The sequence below is a fragment of the Ammodytes marinus genome (genome assembly GCF_949987685.1).
Source record: "Ammodytes marinus genome assembly, chromosome: 4".
In the NCBI taxonomy this organism is placed as follows: domain Eukaryota; kingdom Metazoa; phylum Chordata; class Actinopteri; order Uranoscopiformes; family Ammodytidae; genus Ammodytes; species Ammodytes marinus.
Genome location: NC_137233.1, coordinates 24,255,797 through 24,279,307, shown reverse-complemented (window position 1 = coordinate 24,279,307; position 23,511 = coordinate 24,255,797). Strand labels below are relative to the sequence as shown.

At 41.4% G+C, this 23,511-nt stretch overlaps 2 protein-coding genes across 2 annotated transcripts; one reads left to right on the top strand and one right to left on the bottom strand.

Moving 5' to 3' along the window:
• Window positions 1–205: 205 nt before the first annotated feature.
• LOC307249836 (G-protein coupled receptor 22-like) lies at window positions 206–1,750 on the top strand (the record flags this gene model as incomplete). The annotated part of the gene is made up of 1 exon (XM_080026702.1): window positions 206–1,750. The coding sequence occupies one exon, from the start codon at window positions 206–208 to the stop codon at window positions 1,748–1,750; it is 1,545 nt and encodes a 514-aa protein (XP_079882828.1).
• Window positions 1,751–11,684: 9,934 nt separating this feature from the next.
• LOC307249751 (uncharacterized protein) lies at window positions 11,685–12,774 on the bottom strand (the record flags this gene model as incomplete). Its single annotated transcript, XM_080026604.1, has 3 exons — window positions 11,685–12,167; window positions 12,262–12,426; window positions 12,580–12,774. 3 exons carry the CDS (start codon window positions 12,772–12,774, stop codon window positions 11,886–11,888), a joined length of 642 nt encoding a protein of 213 aa, XP_079882730.1. The 3' UTR covers window positions 11,685–11,885.
• Window positions 12,775–23,511: the final 10,737 nt, after the last annotated feature.

Sequence of the window (23,511 nt, the reverse complement as noted above, 5' to 3'; positions counted from 1 at the left end):
ATGAGATGGATGGATGGATATAGATAGATAACATTTGATTTTCTCCTCCACAGTTAATTTCTCATTTGTCTGGACTGTGTTCTTGTCTCCCCAGCACTGTCACCAAGCTGTTATTCATCCCTGCATCATGGAGGCTCAGCCTGGTGCATCATGGGGGCTCATCAACAAAGTGACAGATACAATATATGAGGGCTGAGAGGTCGTCATGGAGACTGAAAGCTATACCCCAGGCCCAGACAGCGCTAACTGGGTTGGTACGATGGCTGGCCTGGAGGGAACAGGAGTCCTTCCCGGGCAGGGAGGAGGGGGCCCCTCGTCCTGGTATATGCCCTACTCGCTGGGTTTCCAGGTGTCGCTCACTGCCTTCCTCATGCTGGAGCTGGTGTTGGGGGCCAGCAGCAACATAATAGTGCTTGTGCTCTACTGCTCTCAATCCAATTTGGTCGACTCTGTGAGCAATATGGTGACCGTCAACCTACATGTGCTGGATGTGGCGGTGTGTGTGCTGTGTCTGCCCCTCACTCTGGTGGTCGTGCTGCTGCCTGCCGGACCAAACCTGGCCCTGCTCTGCTGCCTCCACGAGGCCTGCATCACTTTTGCCAGCATAGCCACAGCCATCAACATCCTGGTCATTAGCCTGGACCGATATGACATCTCGGTGCGCCCGGCCAACAGAATGCTGACGACACACAGAGCTACGCTGCTCCTCATTGCTGTATGGGTCACCTCTGTGGCTGTATTTTTCATCCCATTCTTGGAGATGCAGTGGTCCAGTGGAGAAGGAGAGGAGGAGAAAGTGGGGCCGGTGACCCCCTTGTCGTTGTCCTCGCTAAGTATCAGAGCCACAGTGGTGCCAGAGTGGCATAACCAGACACTGCTGTGTGTTGGCGGGCAGGGCTTCCACACAGGCCTGGGAACATATTACCACCTCATCTTGCAGGTGCCCATCTTCTTCACCACCGTGGCAGTCATGCTGTTCACCTACTCCAGAATACTGAGGGCATTAAACATACGCATTGGCTCCCACATGAAGAAGGGCCAGCGGTTCAGGGGTCCCTCCTGCAAAGGGCACCACACGAGACTGAAGAAAAAGTGGCCAGGGGTCAAAATTAATGGTGGTGATGTTGAGGCAGGAGGGGAGCAGTGCACCACAGATGGTACGAAACAAATGAGCCATCCTCCCCTCATACCTTCGCCCTCCCCCACTCCCACAGCTACTTCCCCCCCTGCCATGTCCTCTACCGCCCCGCTCATCACCCCTCACATCGGTGCTGCAACCCCCATGCCCATCACCTTGGGCGTGCAGGCCTCTGTGTCCGCCATCATCGCCCTGAGGCGGGCGGTGCGACGACACAGGGATCGGCGGGAGCGACAGAGGCGGGTGTTCCGGATGTCCCTCATCATCATCACCACCTTCCTGGGATGTTGGGCTCCCCTTTCAGTGACCAACATGCTAATCCTGTGCATAGGCCCCAGTGATGCCCTGGTCAGCCTGCGCCTCTGGTTCTTAGCCCTGGCGTACGGCACCACAGTGTCTCATCCTTTGCTCTACGCCTTCACCCGACAGAAGCTGCGCCGTGCCCTGCATTCCAAGGTCAAGAAGAGAGTGGTATCCCTGCTCCAGGTAGACCCTTCTCCCGGGGGCACCGTCATACACAACTCCTGGGTGGACAACAGAAAAACAAACCGTCAGCAGGTGAGGCTGGAAGCGAGCGGAGGAACTGACCGCTGCTTGAAAGAGGTCTTGTGAGACTGACACACCTGGGACCCCGCTAGTGTGATTTTTAAAAAAGCTAACAAATGGATAGTGCCACAGGTGTGTTTAATTATGGAAGTAACTGGTGTGAAAAGCCAGTGTAAGAAAGGGGAAAAACACATTTCCACCTCTGGGAGATTTATTAATGTAACCACCAGCAATCCTATGCTAAACACAGCTAACGTTCACCTCAGGCAGCAGTATGCACAGACCCTGCAGCTGAGGAAAATCATACAGCAACAAACACACAAGAGTATACTGTAATTTGAACTCACTTTCACTGTCATAGAGGGAAGTCTGTTTACAAATGGAGTTTAATGATAGAGCCTCCTCATACTGTTGCTTACCTCACTGCTCCAACGAATGTATCAGCAGATGATCTGATCTGCCACCCACTCAGTTCAACTGTTAACAATCAAACAACTCCTTGAATGTATTGAATATTGTCTGTGTCTTAATTCTGCTCTGAATTTTTGCCCTATGGGATGCTAGATATCCATGTTGAATATTTACATGTGAGTCCTACATGAAAACTGGGGATGAAATGTCTTAACATGTCAGTTTTTCAGAGTATAAGGTGAGGAACAAGTCAGAGCACCATTTAAGGCTAACTGGAGATGTTCAAATCAGTTTTGCTTTAGCTCAAATAGTTATTAACCGGACAGTGTTTATATGAAGTCTTGCAAAGCTCCTTCATGTAAATGCAACTCTTTTACTCCCCAATTTGTATAAAATGGTGCAATATCTTTAATTTTTTGCACATGCTGTTGGGAGAAAGTAAGAAAATTGTTTAATGCAATAGTTTGAAATTCTTTGAAATAGGCTTATGGATTTCTTGTGGGGAATTACACTGAAAGAAAGGTACCACTGTAATGTTTGTAGCGAAAATATGAAGGTACAGCCAGCAGCCGGTTAGCTTAGCACAAATACTGGAGACGCCTCGGTTGGCTCTGTCAAAAAAAAAAAAAAAATACAATACACACATTTTTTTTTTTATGTAACATTCTCTCAGAGCCACACTTGTTGCTGGGATAAGCTGCTGTAAGTAAATGCAGCTTCATATTTAGCAAGAAAGCAATTTCTTTCACAAATGGTCAACTAGTTTGAATGGTAAAAAAACATTCAAAAATATCGTGATTTGATTTCTTAAATGTTGACAGGATTGTGGAGAAATTCAGAAGTAGCTTGTTGGGATGAAACTGTAAAATCTAAAAGGTGATGGACAAAACAACTAGCCCGTCTACCTACTTCTGCCCGTCTTCCTACTGTACTTCCGCTCAATTTTCATTTCCCTTAAGTAGTCAGTCTGGGTCCGATCCCACAGCCCTTCCTGAAATTGGCGATTAGGTTCAGGCATCACAGCTGGCTGGTTAAAGTAAGAGGACAGGGAGAGGTTGGAATAGGAGTGAAACACACACACACACAGACAGACTGGGAACATTGCACCTCGGGACTATTGAGCCCTGGGAACATTGATACGCTCCCCTTACACCCTCATGAAAATAGCATCAATTGCAGCTCTTTTGTGTTGGATTGCATTCTATTTAAGGTGACTCTGTGGTTCAGTTTAAGGGTTTGGGCGCGCGAAAAACCATTCTGTTCTCTTAAAAACAAACATTTGTGAACACGCTGTAAATACTGAACACATCTTAATTAATGACATGTGACATCTACTGTAAAAATCACTTGATGTGCATGTGAGTATAGACTGACTTTTCTAGATCAGGAGTGTTTCAGTTTGGGTTGGGTCAACTCAACCTTAGAAGGTATAACTGTGAGTACAGCTCGACACAGACAGAATTGGTGAATTTACTCAATATTATAATTATTCTTATTAACAAGAGTAGTGTTTTTGACTTTGTTCTACCTGCTTGTGTGTTCACTGCTGTAATGATGTATTCACTCTGGGAGTCCATTTCAGAGGCTATGTGATATTGATGCATTCTTGAATGTAAACACATGAAAAAGATGTATATTATATGTGCACCGAGAATATGCTATCTTTATAGGTTTAGTCCATGGTGTTGTTTTTATGTGAATGTGTCACCTTGCAATGTTGAATTAAAACAATAAATAGGAAATACTGAGGTCCGGACCTTTGTTCTGTGCTCATGCCTGTATACATGAATGTGCACTGTCTGACTGCTATGAGTTTGTTGAATGACACTGAGGTACTTATTATATATATATACTTGTATATAACATATACAATACAAAACATGCTTCTGTTCTGACCCAGACTATTTGAGGATAAAGAGCCTCTGGTGTAGCTTCAACAACTGCACTTAACTCATGATGAATTTGAGTTACTAAACCCTGCTGTTAGGGGAGCAGCGCGAGGACCATGTCGCCTACAGCACTGTCCATAAAACTCACATGATAATTCGTCATCCAGACGGACACACAGCGGTAGCCTATGTTCAACTGAGCTGAAGAAAGCCACGTTCTGGACATAACCGTACATTGTTGCAATAAAACAAACATAGACAAGACATTCATGTACTGTATGTCTTTGATGAACAGTATTTTGTTCATGATAAAAGCCTACCAGCAGTGCACTTATACAGTACAACAACGAGAAAACAGCAAAAATAATGCAGTGAGGTGGTGCAATGTGTGTTGATTGGAGCATTTTCCTCCAACTGTTGGAATTGTAGAAACAATCCTCTCTACTGAAGTGTCTTTGTGTTATCATCCATCCTTCACTGTTGCAGTGGGTGAATCCATGTTCAGTATGGCACTAAGGGTGTATTCACACATGGAAAGTCCGTTAGTTCACTTGCTTTGGTCCAGACCAAATAGAATTTGGATTTTTTTGTTTGGTGTGGTCCACTTTCATATTGCCCCTTTTGCAAGTGAACCAGCATTACGAAGCAAAACCACACGTGATCTAAGGTCATTCATTCATTGGACAGACATTCTGGGGTGGAGAGAAGCAGGAAGAACGAAGTAAAAACTGTGCATTTATCATTGATATAATATGGAGTTAAAAATAATAAAAATGCCTACATCTAGCCTATAAATAAAGAAGAAAAAAATCAAATTATTGTTGTTTCATATGTTTATAATATGTAGCCCTATTATAATATAATAATATAATATTATAATAATAATAATATATTATATGACAATGCCACGTTATGTGGCTTCTAGCCTACGATGTGAAACATAATTTTTACTGTATTTTTGCTGCTGGACGCGCGACTCGCGTGAAGAATAGGCTCAAACTGAAACACAGCTGATTAAGCTGTGTATCAGCTGGGTGTCAGTTCGGCGCAGTTCAGCACCAAACTGACACGGGGACAGTATTGACGGTCCCGTTGGGAAGAACAATAAAAACACACACTTCATGCAAAGCGCAGCGTGAACCTGTTGGCACTGTAGGCTACGGGAGACGCTCCTCTCCATCTGATCGCTGATCCGCACGCATCATTATCAAATGTAATATTTTCGCTCGGGGCTCCCGGTCAAACCACAACTAATCTTCCTAACAATGGCGACAACAACACTTTCCCATAATGTGAAGCTGATGGCGATTTATTAAAAAAGAAAAGAAAGAAAAGGCGCAGTGCTTCCTGCAATTGGGTCGGATCGAGTCCGGCCAAATTCACACCACAAACGAACTGCAGCAGAGTGCGTTTTGAAGCGCATCGAGACTACCTCTTCAGCTGGGTCTCGGAGCGTTTGTTTGGTCCGCCCCCGAGTGCGATTGCTGTATTCACACCTGTCTGAAAGATGCGCACCGAAGGTGGAAGTGCACCTGAGTTCGTTTCAACCGAACTAAACACAGCATGTGTGAATACACCCTAAGTAGCTCCATTAGGCCTACCTGGCAGCGAGCTGTAGCCTACTCTTGTTGACAAAGCTGCCAGCATGGTGTTTGAAAACTTTGCGTGGGCTTAGCGTTGCGTGGGAGTGAGGCGCTGCAGACCTTTACAGCATGGGAAAAAGAAGGTCATTAATGTGGGAGGAAATCTGCAACTAGGTTAATATAAGTATTTCTGCGACACTTTTCAATTAAGCCTTAGGGCAGGCCTATAGCGAAAACAATCAGACTTTTTAATTTTCTTTATATATAAAAATAACATTTAAAACCACAAAACGGTGTGAGTAAAAAATTACTATTTAGATTGACAGAAATATATTTTTTAATGAATTATTGTGTATTACTCAAGGGGGGCCCCTACCGTTATAAAGGCATATTGCACAACTATTATTTTACAGGCCGAAATAGCGGCACTTATAGGCCTTTCACACCAAAATGAACCAAGAGTCAGTTCCAGGCTGGTGTTGGGGTCAGTTCAAGACTGGTTACAGCCTTATCCCAGTTATGAACCGGTTGGTTTCACATCGACCGGAGACAGCCATGGAGCCGGCAAGAGAGCAACGTCATGACGTCACTGTAAACGTGTGTGTACGTCACCCGACGCCGCTGCTCTTGTGGCTAACGCTAAAGCTACCGCTAGCTTTAAGCACAACAACAGCGGCGAATACGTCTTATTTTTACACTTGTTGGCTCTCGCTTTGCTTTCTTAAGCAAACAGGACCCATACAGCGTATTCTCGCCGGTCAATTTGATCGCTACGTTCGGTAATTATGTTATGTTTACGTCTCGTAGTAGCGGTGTTTTTAAATATGGCGGGCATGAGGTTTGAGTTGCTCTGGTTGGTCAGGATAATCCCTCCCCCAACCGTTCGCGCAAGCAGTTCTTATCAAACCCTGCTCAATCCTGGGGTATGAGTTCCCCCGGTTTTTACGGCCCGGAGCAGGCTCTCTGGCGGTGTGAAACCAAAACACTGGCTCTAACTCCGAACAAGCCCAGAACTAGCTCCGATTTTGCGGCGGTGTGAAAGGCCTATTAGGGAGAGCGTTAGACTTAAGATCTAAAGGTTCCTGGTTCGATCCCGGGTTTCGGCAGGGATTCGCTATTAGAAAAAATCCTACTGTTCCATGTTTCGCCGATAGGCTACTATCAGAGTAAAGATAGCAAGAATTTACATCCAACTTACAGTTTTTCACAATTGTTTAAACACATTTTTTGGAACATCAGACACAATGTGCACAATCTGTAACTAATTTACCAACTGCTTAACCAATTCTGCTGAACTCCAAACACATTTCCTGCCTTAGACTCATATTCCCTTTTACCTAGGGGGCAAAACCCCTTTTTTTTGAAAAACAGACATGGAGCGTTGTAAAAGGTTGTTCACCAGAAATTATATCCAGGACCTTTCACGATCACAACCTGGGTGGACAACCTTGTCAACAAGCTGCTGGAAAGCTACAGCGGGCCGACATAAAGCAAATCAGAACCACTGTTTAAGTGAATGGGGATGGGCTAATAGGGAATTTTTTAAACTTATAGATATCATTATGAAACTTTGCCAGTTGATTACTGACATTAAAACAACAACTTTTTGTATTACAGTATTTTCCAAAAGGTTTGAATAAATATGAAAAATCATCAATATCTTACTAATGATGCGTAAATTTGCATATCTGCAAAGCCCCAAAATCTAGATGTTGGACAAAAACAAAGTCAATTTATTTTTAAATTTTGAGAACAAAACAAGTGTCCAACTGCCTGAAGCCTTTCCTAATCACAGTTCAAATTTGATCAATAACCCATAGAAAATGAATTTTTTACACTGTTTTTTTCAAGGGAATGTCTAGCCGTTTCCTAAAATACCAGCTGGAGACTCCAAAAGGACACTTTTGGTCCATGGCACATGAAATGTAACTGTGTAAAAAATGTATTTTCTATGGGTTATTGATCAAATTTGAACTGTGATTAGGAAAGGCTTCAGGCAGTTGGACACTTGTTTTGTTTTCAACATTTAAAAACAAATCGACTTGGTTTTCTTCCAACATCTAGATTTTGGGGCTTTGCAGATATGCAAATTTTTGCATCATTAGTAAGATATTGATGATTTTTCATATTTATTTAAACATTTTGGAAAATACTGTAATACAAAAAGTTTTTGTTTTAATGTCAATAATCAACTGGCAAAGTTTCATAATGATATCTATAAGTTAAAATAATTCCCCATTAGCCCATCCCCATTCACCCCCATTCACTTAAACAGTGGTTCTGATTTGCTATGTCGGCCCGCTGTTGCTTTCCAGCAGCTTGTTGACAAGGTTGTCCACCCAGGTTGTGATCGTGGAAGGTCCTAGATATCATTTTTGGTGAACAACCTTTTACAACGCTCCATGTCCATAAAATCACTTTGCCCCCTGGGTATTTCCAGAACACACATTTTTCACAACATTACACACAATTTTCTATATATTGCACACTCTTCCTGAATTATCTCTCTTGGTGATCACACAGAACACACAGCCAATCAAATTTCTAGACTCAAAAGGCTTTTGTGCACTTAGCTATAGAAGGGTCAGAGATGAGCGCCTGTTTGCTGTGATTTACAGTAGACTGCACATGTTGGTACAAATACAGTTTTTGCCGAATACTGTAAACACTAAAAGTGACTGCTATGACCACAGCATCACAACCTCTAACTTTTGTAACCATGCTCTAAACCAAAGCTCCAACCCTACAAACACGATAAATGCTTTGCTCTGTGATTGAAATTCTCCAACATACTTCTTGAAAAAAAATTAAACTAATTGAAAACCAATCAGTCTAAACCTTAGCACTACAAATAGACCCCAGGTGAGCTCAGCTCCTTTTTGAGACAGTAAGAGTCAGGGGAAGAGGAGGAGAGAGAGCGACAGGAGGACGAGGACAAATAAGGCAACAGACGGAGACACATACACCAGGGACACTATAGTGGACTATGTTTTAGATCATGGCCTATCAATGAGGGAGCCTGGACAGAGAGTGCAGCCCAACCTGAGTCGCTACATAATTAGGAGATGTGATGTTGATGAGGCGATGTGGCCAGATGCAAACAGGAGGCGGTATCCATAAAAGGATTCATAATCCAACCACCCAATTCCTTACAACACTGTTTTTTTTATTCTACTGTAATTGTTTCTTAGTTTATGATGACACACTGAATTGCTTGAACTGCAGTCCTACCTATTCATTGTGTTTGTTTGAAATGGCAAAATAAACTTTTCTGCAACATGTGTGTTAGCATTTGGCAAAAACCGTAAAGTATGTGTTGTTACTATAGGTGAAAGTGTATGAACATGCAAAGGCATAATTCTACTGATAAAGCATTCATATAGTGTTTTGCATTTATACTACAGTGTTTTCCAATCTGCACACCAGTGTTCAATGAGTGCTAGAAATGTCTGGTCATATGATGTATGTGTTTGTCATTTGAAAAGAAAACACCATTTAGTGAAGAGTTGACACTGTTTTGAGCGTAAAGTGTGCTTTTGCAAGAGAAGTGAAGGATTTTGCATTTTGTGTTTGAGTTTTGAAATTTGGGTTTAGGGTTTTGAAAAAGTGAGGTAGTCTATCAGGAAATGTGTTTAAGCAATTGTGAAAAACTGTAAATCGTGTACAGTTAGCTTTACTGTACACACAAATACTTTAATATTAAAAACATTATCCTACTAAATAATTTCCCAAAAAATGTTTTAAAAAATGCTGAAATAAATAGGCTGGTCTACACATTTAGCCTAATTAAAAGATCAGACAAATGTAGGGTCCCAGGTCATGGCGCCCTTGGACACATGTACAGATTAGGCCTACATAAATATCAGAAAAACAAGAGATGTAGGCTAGCTTGTCTTCACAGAATCCTCCTACCGGTACATTTATTCACATGTTCTTTACTGTAGGCTACTGTTTAAAGGCCTACTTCACCGGTGGGAATATGAAGGTGTATTGAATTCTGAGATCCTATGTAGTATAAATGTGCAAAAAAAATTGAATTGGTTCATCCTAGCCTGAGAAAAGGCAGAAAGAGTGTTTTATGGTCTCACTGTCTAACCCTACATTTCTCTTACTGTGATGTTTTTGCACATTTATACTACATAGAATTCAATACACCTTCATATTCCCACCGGTGAAGTAGGCCTTTAACTTCACATTGCCCATTTAAGTATCATATTACTGTAGGCTATTTATTGTCTCTGTAGACATATTTGAAATGTTCTTTAAACACACACAAATATTATCAATCCAATAACACACACATTTTGACACAATTGTTGTTCTTCATATCGCTAGTGCCTCTTCTAAATGAACATTTAGTCAATAGTGCAGCTTTAATGCTTAAGATAACATAGCCTAAGTGTTTACTGGAATTGTATATTTCACCTTTTAAATATACTTTAACTTAACATTTATTTTTTTTTAAATATATTTTTTTGGCATTTTTACATTCGTCCGTATAAGGGGGGGAAGAAGGGGGAAAAGAAGGAAGGAGAAAAAAAGGAAAAAGGAGAAAAAAGAAGAGAAAAAAAGGAAAAAGGAGGGAAAGAAAGAGGGCGTCCACCCTCAACTACAGGGTCGGTGGTTCGATCCCCCGTCCCCCCGACACATGTCCGACAGTCCAAGTGTTCCAGGGCAAGACACTGAAGCCTAAATTGCTCCCGATAGTTAGTTTGCACCACAGATTGTATACAAAAGATTTGCACCCTGCATGGTAGCTGCTGCTATCGGTCTATGAATGTGTGTCACTCTGGATAAAAGCGTCTGCTGAATGACATGTAATAATAATTAACTATTAAATGAGATATAAAAAATTTACTACTTTGTGTGTTTGTTGTTAATGTAGACATTTGACTGTTACATTAAATAATAGGCTAGTTATTACATAACTGCTAGGGTGGTCAACCCTTAACTGCAGGGTCAAGAAAGGATGAAAAGCAATCTGAAAATGATCAAAGATCAAAGAGTGTCTCTGATCTTGGAAGTTCAAGATGTTGCCTCCTTGTCAACACCTCTTGATTTACGACAGGTAAATTACTTGGGAAAGCTCACATCTAAAGAGTGTAAAACCTTTGATTAAACCTTTGTTTTTTTTCTTTGAACACTGATCACAACAAAGTTACCTTTCTTTTTTATTGTGACTGTAATGTCTTCAATCATTTTCTTTACTCATTTACAATAACTAAAATTAGTATTGAAAACACTGGTAACAATTTGCTATTCTGTTCCATTCCTGTCTTGTCATTTAATACCTCAATTAGCAAAAAGCCCCTGTCCCTGGACCTCTCACCAACAAGCCATCCGTGACACTGACTTTCTCCCCAAAAAAACCTAGCTCTTTAGATTGGCTTAGTCAGTGAAATGTTTTTATATTTACTTGTTCGACTATTAGTCTGTTGTTTTATTGTTGTGCATCAGTTTTTATCTTCTATTATTTGTCCTTGAGTGTCCTAAAAAGCGCCCTTTAATGAATAAAATGTGTTATAATACTAGATATTATACTACTTAAGATTAAATAAATAAAAAGTCAATACCACTGTTGTAGAAATAGTGTGCACATTTAATACAAAACACACGCACCAAAGTACACACACACACACACACACACACACACAAATAAATAATCAAATAAAATAGTACAATAAATGAAATAAATACAAAAACACAGCACAAAGAAATATATAAGAAAGTAAATGTATATAAAAATAAAACAAGTAAATACAAAAGTTAAAACAAGGCTAAATATATATATACATTGAGTTTTGTAACTCTTAACTTTAAGTTAAATGTATGTGTGTTGTGTGACTGACTATATGAAATGTTTTGTGTGTAGTGTATGATTATTTTTTGGCATCTGCCCTCTCCCTCCTCTTTTCCTCCTGCCACTGTTCTAATGTGTTGGTTGCTGTGACAGGACAGTAGATGTGGCCGTAGTATTGGCCATGTCCAGTTTCCTTTAAACGGGGCTGGTGACACTGGCGACACTGGTTTGTTTCTACAGTGCGAATGTAGGGTCTGCGGACAGTTGGTGGGGATGGAAGGGGAGCAGAAGGGGCAATTATTTTAGGATGCTGGGCCAGGACTTGTGGGAACAAAAAAATTGGTTGTGAAATAACCGGGTTTGGGACCACAAGAAAAGGGGTAGAGGCAGGTTGAGGTGGCTGCAGCGCAAAAAGCTGCCTTTGTACAGGCAACTGGGTGGGATGGAGGTGGGGAGCCGCAGTCTTCCTCCTGTCCACTGCCTGCCCTACTGTGCTCTTTGGCAGGTTGTATTGGTTTTTAGGACCAGGATGTACAGGAGCAGTAGTGGGCCTCATTTTGTGAGGTGGGAGAGGCACCGGAGCAACAGGTACTTGGGGAGGAAGGTTGAGTCCTTGCTGCAGGATGCTGAGGTCCTGCCTCTTCAGCCGCCTGTTGTTGCAGAAGGTCCTGCCACAGAGCCACGATGGTCCCCGCCTGTTGTGGGCTGACGGTGTTGCCAGGTTCAGCCCTCAGTCCCACCAAGTACTGTGCCAGGCTGTCCACTTTGTCCATCCCTGGGACACCACGCTCATCCACGGCCTGGAAAATGTCACAGTACATTTCAATCAAAAAACAAAACAAAAACACACAATATCACAGCTGTTGCAGTGTAAAGTGTCACAAGAAGACTTACCAGTTGTTGCTCAGGTGCTGCTAGGGTCCTAGCCGCGGCCCCAGAGGGACCAGCAGTGTGAGCAATGGGGAGAGGGGCCGGTAAGATGGCGGTAGTGGGAGGCACAGGAGGAGGAGTGTACATTGGCAGCACAGGAGGAGGGGTGGCACAGACCGATGGCATGATCTGTTAAATGCAATAAGATTTTATTTTATTAAGCTTTTATTCATTCTTAGGATTTTTACATATTACCTTATAAACATTTTACATACTTGATTACATCATGAGCAGGTGTGCACACTGTCACAGTATGATAAAACATATGAAAAGAATAATTACCAGTTGTTGCTCAGGGGCCTCTGTACTGTCAGATGCAGCTGCAGTCTGGAGAGAAGCTGGGGAGGAGAGAGCTGGATTGCTGGCTGAGTTTGTTGTCATCACAGCGGACACGTCCAGGAGCCGGCCTGTTTCCTGCATCTGAGGGCCAAACCCCAAGGGCAGCAAACCTCCGCAGGCGTAGCATCCACTCCTCATTCCCCATCGCTCTGTGCTTTTTGAGTTTTGAAGCCATCTACCAGTGGCGTGCACAGGTAGACATGAAGTGGTGCTGAAGCACCTGCCCTTTTCCCCTGGCCCAATCAAGTGCCCTTTTGAAAAAAAATATATATATATATATTTTTTTACAGTGTATGTGGCCCATGCCGACATTATCATCTATGAATGATTAAAAACGTTTGACAATAATGCCCCAATAAATATGCCCCCCCTCCTCCTCCGCACACACTGCCTTTGTCAACGTGAACGAGCAGTGGACACAAACGGAGGCGCGTTGCCGCAGCAGTTCACAGCTGCTGCACACACACCTACTCCCCGGCCTGCCCTGCCCCACCAGCGAGGTAACACATACATGAATGGAGTCAAGAGTGTATTGTTTGCCCCCTAAGCCTCAGTTGCCAAGCTATAACTTGCATTTATTTGTCTCTGTTTTAAAGTAACCTCTATCATGCAGCGCCACACAGCTGAGCATAAATTAGCCGACTGTCCTGCTTAACAAGCTAGCCCAAAAATAATATTGATATGACGTGATGAACACAACTAATGTCGGCGGAGTTTGTCATTGGTACAGCATGTGAATCTATCAGTATGCTGAATATTTAGTGTTGTTTAGGTTTAATTTAGGCTATATAATTAACACATGCTGTAATTTATTTGCTAAATGACAAACAGGCAATTCCCAATTGTCGGATATTCCCAATCGGACATATTGTGTTCTACACAATTCACAGTAAATGTGCCAAAAATCAGACGCAGAGATCTTACAAGGGCAAAAAATGTCGGCTTGCGCGCTCTGCGCGCTCGCATCTTCAGTCTCTCTGCCCAGTGTGCCCACCCAAAATTTCTACAGGCCCACCCAAGTCTGACTGTCTAGAACCGGGCCTGTTTAACACTGTGAACGGGCATTTGAAAAGAGGATTAGATGCGTAGAGCCGCAGCAGTGTATCGGTATGACCCATAGATAGTAGGCTATAGCGTTTGACCCAGCGACATGTAGCATAACACTGTAACACAACCGTGTGTAAACTAAACGGCGACAGTAGCAAGTTTGCTGTCAAAACTGTAACGTAACTAATACGATATACCTAGACTTTTTTCATTTTTTTTCGTGTGCAAACTTAACGGCGACAGTAGCCACTGCCGTGTGTAGCCTAAACCAAACGGCGACAGTAACAAGTTCGCTGTCAAAGAAATTATGATAGGCGATTATATCAAACTGTAACGTCTGATTATAATCATTAATTTATTCACGTCTGAACATTATAATTGTACATTCCTTTTACTTTCCCCGTTATTCTCCGTCTTCTCTTCTCCTCTCTTCTCGCATCTCTCGCCCATTGCTAGTGAGTGATTGACAGCTCGTCAACGGTCCCTGAAAGAAAGGCCCGCCCCTGAAAGAATGGCCTCGGGACTTGATTGGCCCGTGAAAGAGTGGACTAGCCATTTCATTGGCTATAGAAAGATTGCTCTCGGGCCTCGAACGGAGGCAAAGTGAGAGGGGAGTGACATGCAGAGAAAGACCGCGGGTGGGAATCGAACCCGGGTCTACTGCTGTGCCTGGCCCGGGAGGGGGACGCCTTACCAACTTAGCTAAAGGCGCCCCCTAACTTAACATTTTTAACATATACACTTTCTTTACCAATACATGTTAACTTTATGTTAACGTTATGAATTTACATTACATTACATTTTAACTTTACTCATGAACTTCAACTTGCATGTCTTAACCCTGTTTTTAAACAGTAGGCTATATGTCAGTGCCATACAGAACCTATACACCTTTAAACATTATACAGTAAGTCAAGGAGTGAGGGTCTGGGTGAGCCATGTGTGTTGTTATCCACATAAAACAAAAGACAAAATGTAGAGATAAGCGTGATCTTCCTGCTAGCAGTAACAACACTTGCAGTGCCGTCATTAGCCTACACTTCTCTCGGCAAGCATCGGACCATTATAACACATTAGGCTACCTTAATTTCCACACTCATACTTTACTGAAACGGTCTCTGCACATTTCCCGTTCAGTTACATCAACTTTTCTTACTAAACACAGTAGGCTACTCACCTGAAATTTCAGAAAACAATGATAACACGAGAGACGTCGCTTGTCTTCAAAAACATCCTCATATGTTATGAGGCGCTCACGGGGATAGGCCCACAATACAGGCTAACCACAATCTCATGTGCCTCCTACTGGCAGGATAGTGTAACTGCATTGCAAACATTTAATGTACATCACACAAACATGCATGATTATAAACGAGTAATGTAGTATTGAGCGGCAGCATCTGGGCCCCTGACTGACCAGTTTCAAGATAAAATTTGAATATTCTGATGTGATATTCCTAACTTTCACAAGTAGCTACAACTCAAGGTCATCAACACTGAGATAGCTCTGCCTCTAATAAATCTAACAAGAGTTAACAACAGCTATTTTGGGTCAGAACTTAAAAACTTCACCTTTATTTCCTTTCCACACAAGTATGGTTATTCTTAATGTAGCCTATGTGCAGGCCTGTTTAAAACCAGTGCTGCTGCTTCTTTCTCTCTTGGCTCCAGCTGTGGATTGTGCTGTCACTGTTTCCAAACTGGTGAGTAGCCTATTAAATTAATGACAAATAACTTTTTTTTTAATCCAAACACAACACCTCAGGATTTCCTGTATGAACCAATATTAACTAATATATGTGTAGGCTACATAAAAAAATAAAATAAAAATAGTTCTAAGAATTGGATTTTTTTGTATCCCTGTCTTGATTTGTATGCCATCAAGGTAAGGTTAATTGCATGTACTGTATTTAATGGATGAAATTACTATGAAGTTTTAACTTTAACCTTAAACAAGAGTTCAACATTAGGCTATCATGTGTGAGTTTATTTGTGGTGAACTGGACCCTGCTCTGCTCAGAGACTATATCTGAAACCCAATACTCCCCCATGAAGGCCAAGGCCTATGTGTGAATTTTGAGTGAATGTAAAAACCTGATCAGCATACACCACACGTTAAGTGCAACATGAGTATATATCAACACATTTTTTGAAATTGTTTGCTTTTTAAATTCATTTAATTTAGACACTAAGCTACATTATATTTTCCATCAATAGTGAGGGAAAATAATGAATAAGTATCCATTAGAGCAGGGGTTTTCAAAGTGTGAGAGAGTGAGCCCCCCCTCAGAGAACAAATTTCAGCGGAGCCCCCCCCCCATTTTTTTTTTCAAAATCCCTGTGTGTTTTGAAAGATTTTATCATTATTTTACACATTTTAAACATATTTTTGAAACATTCTAAACATCTTTGTGCGTTTTTAAACACATTTCTTTAAACATTTTAACATCTTTATCGAAGTATGTTTTTGTTAAGCTTTTTTAAAATACATTTGAACATCTTAATCCAGTGGTTTAATCCTATCCCTTTGGATAGTAGTGACTGAGTGTGCAATGGAGTGAGAGAGATAGGCAGAAAGACTTGCCAAGATGATTGACTATTGTTAAATGCATTCACCCACCCAGTGTTTTTTCGCTAGTGCCTCCAATGTCCTGCTGGGTGAAATTGGTAGCCAGCAGAGATCCTGACCCTCCTAGGGTGGTCCGGGAGTATGCCCCACCGGGAGATTTTTTTTAACCTATTTGAAGTGAAATGCATGAATCTGGTGCACTTTCAGAGGAAAATAGAGGCTAAATCTGAGGAATTTTGTGTGAACAAATAGTTTGGAGACAGGGTCGGATGAATTAGAAGCTATTGAAGAAAGACACATGGATTTTCCATAAAAATATTTATTTAAAATAAAATATTATGCAGGGTCCTCTGGGCTGGGCTTGGAGCTCTTTTTCTTTAACGAGACATATTTCTCTGTAATATAGGCTAGTGAATGCATTTAAATGCAGTGAGAGGAACGAAGCAGAATAACTCTTGTCCAGCTATCTTTATTTCCACAGACAAGGCTGAAATAGGCTATAGTCTATAGCCTACACAGTGCATGGGAAACTGAGGGCAGCCCCATTTCCAAATGTTTTAAAATAAACTCAATACACACTGTGCATGGACGTGAATGTGACGTGATCAGAAAACCTCGGATTATCTCCCCGATGATCTGATTTAATTATTAGGCTATTAACTATCTAGACCAAAACATTGTATTCCTTTTTTGTAAGATAACTTACATTTGCTTAATATGATGTTAATATCAAAAACACAAACACAAACTGTTTTTTTCACATATTCATCCGCGCCCCCCCTGCCCCACCGTTTGAAAACCACTGCATTAGAGCATAGTGTCTGAAATCCTATGCTAGATCGACCTCTCGTGGTCAAACCTCGAAACTGCACATAGAGCCTATGAATCCTCCGTTAGTCTGTATTTCACTTCCAATCAAAGGCCGAGATCCATCTTTCTACAGCCAATGAAATGACCCAGTCCATCTTTCACGGGCAAACCAAACGGCAAAGCTGTTGTTTTATTCAATGTCTATCTTAAATGTGCTACGGAAGCCGAAAAAGCTCAGTTGGGAGAGCGTTAGACTGAAGATCTAAAGGTCCCTGGTTCGATCCCGGGTTTCGGCATAACTTTATGTTTAACACGATATGTCTTTGGTACTATGAATCAAAGACTGACTATAGGTGCATAGTATGCAGAAATACACGATTAAAACATTGCATACTGTAGCCTCTTTCACTTCCAAACAAAGGGGGAAAAACTCTGTTCATTACACATTGTCCATAGCGCATGTTTGTTTATGCATATTATGAATTTAAATTCTACACACTGTTAGCATCCCTCCATTTGAAAAAAGAATAATCACAAAAGTGCTTAGCAACAAATCATGATCAATGACATGGATGGCTGAGTGATAAAAACAATAAATAAATAAAATTTGTTTGAAATACAATAGGAAAAGAGCATAAGTAAAATTATACATGCAATCATGCAACAACGAGATTATCATTCACATCAGACATGTGGCCATGCCAGGAGACCCTTAGCAGGACTGACGCAAGTTTAAGCGACCTCCTTTGTTAAACCTGGAGGTTCTGGCTGTGTCTCAGCTGTTCTAACCCGACTGCCAGCCGAGGCTCGAGAGGCAAGACAGCCACAGACCAAGTGAGCAGGGCCGGGCCACGGGGCACCCAACAGGTCAGCGATGTGCGTCATTCCTATTGAAACCTGATTGAATGGCCAACCCGCTCTCTGTGGTGATGTGCTAATCAGCAGTGCACTGATAATGAACTGACAGAAAGCAGTTCAGAGAACTAACAACGAAGGACAGTGGGAGGGGACCGAAAAGATGCAAAATGTTCCAGTGTGCTGAAGAGGCTGTGAAGGAACAGTGTGTCTGTGAGGCTGCAGACTTGCCTACACAGTTTAGGCCAGATCGGAAATTGCATTAAGAATATAACTGCCTTCACAATGACACAAATAGTTTATCTCTTTCATGTAACTCACATGCTTTCAAAGTAGGAGTTTTTAAAATAGCTTAATAATAAGTTCAAGATACATTTGATCAACTAAGATCAGCAGCAAAATAAACAGGTAGGAGAGATGTGTGCCATTAACATCAAATTTTAGGAATTTTTGGGACGCTCACCAACAACAGCACCCCCCCCCCCCTTTTTTATAGAGCAAAATATGTAAAAGAAAAATCCAAATTGTAACGTACCTGACCCATCACAAGTTTGGAGCAAAATATATAGATATGTTCTGTTGTGAATCATACTCTCATGTTTGTTGGTGTGAAGTCAGAAATTAGAAGTGCCACATTAAAAACAAGCATACAATTACTACGCAGTTATCTGGAGGGGGAGAGCTATTAGTTGCGGTAAGAAACAAAAACAAATCTTAATCCTCAAATTGATATTTTTGATCTCTATCCTCCAAAACCCTCCCACGGCAACATCCTTTTTTCATTTTATTCTGGACATGAGGTTGTTTAAATACCATAGTGTAACATTTTAAACAGACTGTTTTATGTTTTTAAGGGGGATGCTGCTGGGGTTATAATGTACAACTCTTGTGTATTTGAACTCAGCACTGGCTGCTCAAAGCACATCCTGCTTTCTCATTTGTTGCCATGTAATTTGTTGCGGTGTAATATCCTGTGCTGTTGGTTATGCAAGAACTCTCTGTCCCCTTTGCTTTAGCCTTGCCTAGTGTGTTTCCACTGCTGCAGCTTGGTTTCCTGGTGGCTTTGTTCCCACTTCTCTTGGAGTGCTAAAAAGAATGTTTGAGGATGCCAGTCAAGCTCAAAACCAATTCAATCTGGTGGATGAACGAAACCCACAGGTGGAGAACCTCCCAGACTGCTGTACGTTTGCAGGGAGAAGATGTTTCGGCTCTAGTTAATCAAAACACCATTCAGTCTGTCCAGTTCCAATTCCAAGAAGCTCCAACAGACGTGCTGGCATTGCTAGCATGGTTGCATAACTGGAGCAGCAATGACTTCTACCCAGCAAACTTTCCCTCTGTTTCTGTTTGACTTGCATAACAGGTTTCAGCTCTACAGTAAGTGGTTGAGTGGTTGATGTGGTTGTGCAGGCCATATGGAGTCTTTCCTCAACCTTTATGTAATATACATAAATAATAATTGCAGCCACTGATCACGCTTATGTCAAATACATTTAAATCTGCACTATCAATTCATTTTTGTATTATTTGGAGTTGGCAGAACAAGCTGTACACACAAAATTGACATATTCTGGCTGTATAAAGTTGATATGATGAAGGTGTTAGCGAACACAGATTTGTGTTTCTTGCCACCTGGTAAACCGAAGACCCATATTCACCCTCCTTGACGCTCTGTTTAGGTCTCCTAAAACTGCTGAAAGAAATATTGCTATAAGATCTCCGTTCATCTGATCAATGCAACTGAATATTGTAAATTACTCACTGTATGTTTCACCTCTTGACCAGCATAGCTATATATGCAGTAATGTAAAAATACATGCATGCAAGCCTTTTTAAACAGACTGTAATAGTTTGTCTGTTTTTTGGGGGGTGATGCTGGGGTGATAGTATACATCTCTTGTGTATTTCAAATCACCCCTGCTTAAAGCAGATTATTGCACTACGAAACTGAAAACATGCTAAAGAACCATTTTATTTGGTGACAACAATGATAGATGACACGTCACAAAATGCCTATGTAAATCTGTCTCAACACGGTTCTGTAGTTACAGAAAACATAGCAAATGACATTCATTAGTTGTTACATAAGTGTGTCCCTAAATTGGAGAGATCTGGACTACACAAGAGAGGCATGCCAGTTTGTCTAAGATGGGTTTGTTGTAGGGCTCTAGTGACATAACTCACCATGATGCATGCAGTCCAAATGTGACAAGGGAAGGTTGTCTGAGGGTACAGAGTATGACCTCGCTTTTGTCCTTCGAGACACAAAGGAGGCGTTGTCTTTTGTCAGACTGACTGAGTAGAAAGTAACGAGCCCACTCACTGTTCCTTGAACAAACTCCAAGGACAGTGGGGTTCTTGTTTCTCAGCGTAATCCGTGTAGATGATCCCGTTTAGATTGGTGTTGTTCTTTCTCCCCACTCTGACCTTTGCAAATGCCTGGGTGCTGATTTACGTCATTAAATGAAAGAAGCAATTGAGAATAGTTTGCTATCATTGTTCTCTTTGCAGAACAAAATGGTGGTTGAAATTCTAGGACTTCAGAAAATAATTATTGTCAAGTTGTTTGTCCTTCTAAATAAATAATTATGCCCATACATTAATGTGGGAAAATTATTTTTTTCTAAGTACAATAGTAGGTTAAGCATGAGGAATAAAAAAATTATATACTGCATATGTATATTTGTATATTGTCACTCTAACTACTCTGCTCCCTGCTCAAATTCCCCCATAGTTTAGCACCCAGAATTTAGTAAATCTTTACTTCCTCTGTTATTAGCTTCTATCACTCAGTTGAAGCACAGAGACGGTATGAGCAATGAACTGTCAAACTGCTTGACATGTTCCAAGTCAGAGAACACTGATCTCAGCTACTGGAGATTGACACCACCAGGTGCATCGGTCCAGTTTACGTGTTCTACCACATCTCATTCACTGTCACATCACATTCTTATGCTTCTGCATTTCAAATCCTTTCCCCCTTGCCTCACAGAGGTCCCAAAGGTTAATGAGTGAGGTTTTGCCGGTTACCTAATGCACTATGCCAACATGTGTCAGCAGAGCAGTCACTCTTTTCAATGACAGTAGGCCTAGTGTTGTGTTTGCCATGCTGGTTCTTTCCGTCTTTGGTGCATCATTGTTGGTGCACGTGTATTTGAGCATGTGTCTGTCTTTTCTCACACCGGTGATGCATCTCTGGTTTTCTCACCCTCTGCCAAGGGCTTAATACATGAGCAAAGGGCCTAATAAATGAGCAATTTTAAAATAGTAGCTGCTTATATGCTAGGAGAAAAAACTGAGATGACAAGTATCCTATGTTGGGTAACGACGTCCATAAATGGTAAATGGACTCCACTTACAGGAATATGGATAGCGCTTTTCACAGACCCAAAGCGCTTTGTATTGTACACATTCACACACTGATAGCAGCAGATGCAAGCTCACTATCGGGAGCAATTTGGGGTTTAGCGTCTTGTCCAGGGACACAGTCTGTAAAATGCACCGACCTTGCAACACATTTAGAATGTGTAGAACTAATCTTTGGCTACGGGTGAACGGTGGATTAAAAGGTAGGTAGGCCTATAGCCTACTACAATGTTGAATGGTTTAGGTTTCTTTATTCAGTTATTATAATTTTTTACAATTCTTTGACCTACGACCTACCCCCATCCCTTTGTTACCATGGCACCCAATCGGTTACTTCCGTAGCAGTGGGCCAATGAGAGTCCCCCGATTGCCTGAACCGGAAAACAAACACTTGTTACTAGATTTGATTGCGAAGCATGTTGCACACTTTTATATAGGCTACTATCCATAGTTGCAAAGTAGATTCTAGATTCCTTGCTTCTTCATGAGGAGAGAGGAGGTAATGTTTTTACCTACTCTAAAGATGTAACTGTTTGGATACTTTAATGCAACCGCACTGCAAAGTAATGGCAACATCTAAATATGCATCGTAGTACATTATATGACAGAGAAACATGACCCGCCACTTGAACCAAGGTTACGATAAGCCCAAATACAGTTTATGTGCTAGCGCTAGCCAAAGTAACAAGTCGGCCGTACTTTGTGCTACGTTTAGAATCAACAGTCAGCTTTTTTAGTTTATAGTAATAATGCAGTCTGAGAACGGTTATAAACAGTGTATCAGAACTGGAAGTTATAGAAGAGGGGCATAGAATAAACGTCCCAAATAAGTAGTTGAAATGCATTCATGGTTAGTTAGCCAAAAACAAACTGTAGTTTATAACGTGAAGGTAAGACAATAACCACTTTCCTCAATGTGGATATTGAGGAAAGTCTTTGTTAAACTTTTACTGAACCTTTAATAGTTACAGCCGCATTAGTAGGCTACACTAGGTTTATATAAGTAACAGTAACATTCTTTATTTGATGAATTCAGGTGCCTCCATATCAGATAAATGTATGTGTTACGGTGACGACAGGCAGGCAGGCAAGCAAGACCCAAATGCAAGACGTTACAAATAAAGGTAATTTATTGTCCAAAAACACAAAAACTCCAAAAAGGCAAAAAGGCAAAAAGGCAAAACGACAAGGCACATGGAACACAGGGACGGACTCACCAACAGGAACAATGCAAAGACACAGAACAATGACACACAGGGAGTTAAATACACACACAAGACAGGGTAGACAACGAGGGACAGGTATATCACATTAGGGGAGGGAGCAGTAATCACACAGGAGGGAAACTTGACAGGACATGGGGAGGAACAAGACAGACATACCAAAATAAAACAGGAAACATGGGGAACCACCAAAACAAGACAAGACAAAGACAGACCATGACATGATGCATTACTTTCCTTTAGTGTGTTGTGTGCCATATGGAGGAAAAATTAGGTTTTGATATATTGTAGTACAGTTGGCTGGACTATTTTACCTGAGTCGTTCTGCTACTTGTGTCTGGGTGTTGTTTTATGAATTGTGAAAAGTATTTGGACCCCTCAGGTAAAACAATAGGTTTACCTTTTGTAGTTCTTCTACATTCTCATAAAGTGGCCAGGATACTCTGTAATTTCCCTGCGTCTACAAACAGGTTTAAATTTGTAACGTGCATTTTTGTGTTAAAGAATTTCCCTTTGGGGACAATAACGTCTAAAGTCTTTGACCTACAGTATGTCTTCAGGTTCACACGAGCAGCCAAGTACAATTTGAAAAAGGTTCCATGAGCTGCATGTCATACTGCACCTCAGGGGCTGCCCGCAGCATATAGTCGATATCTGTGATGTTGTCCTTCGTTGTTGCCTGCTCCTGTCATAGACATAGTGAATACTAAAGAAGACCAATGTTATGTTGTAGAGAGTATTAAATATTTGCGTGAGTGTTAGTGTTACAATAAATTGGTAAGTAAGTCAGAAATGTGCTCCTATTTAAAAATGTATATAATAATTGAAGAGACGTTTTTTCTCACTTGAGCTCCTGCTCCCTGTCACTTCACGTCCCTGCTTGATAAGATAGTTAGTCTCTCTACAAATACATGTATCTGTTTATTTAGGGATGAGTGCACACACACACATTGATGCGAGTAAAGCATGAGTAAGGGGGGCCCATTGGCTGGAGGTTTTCAGGAG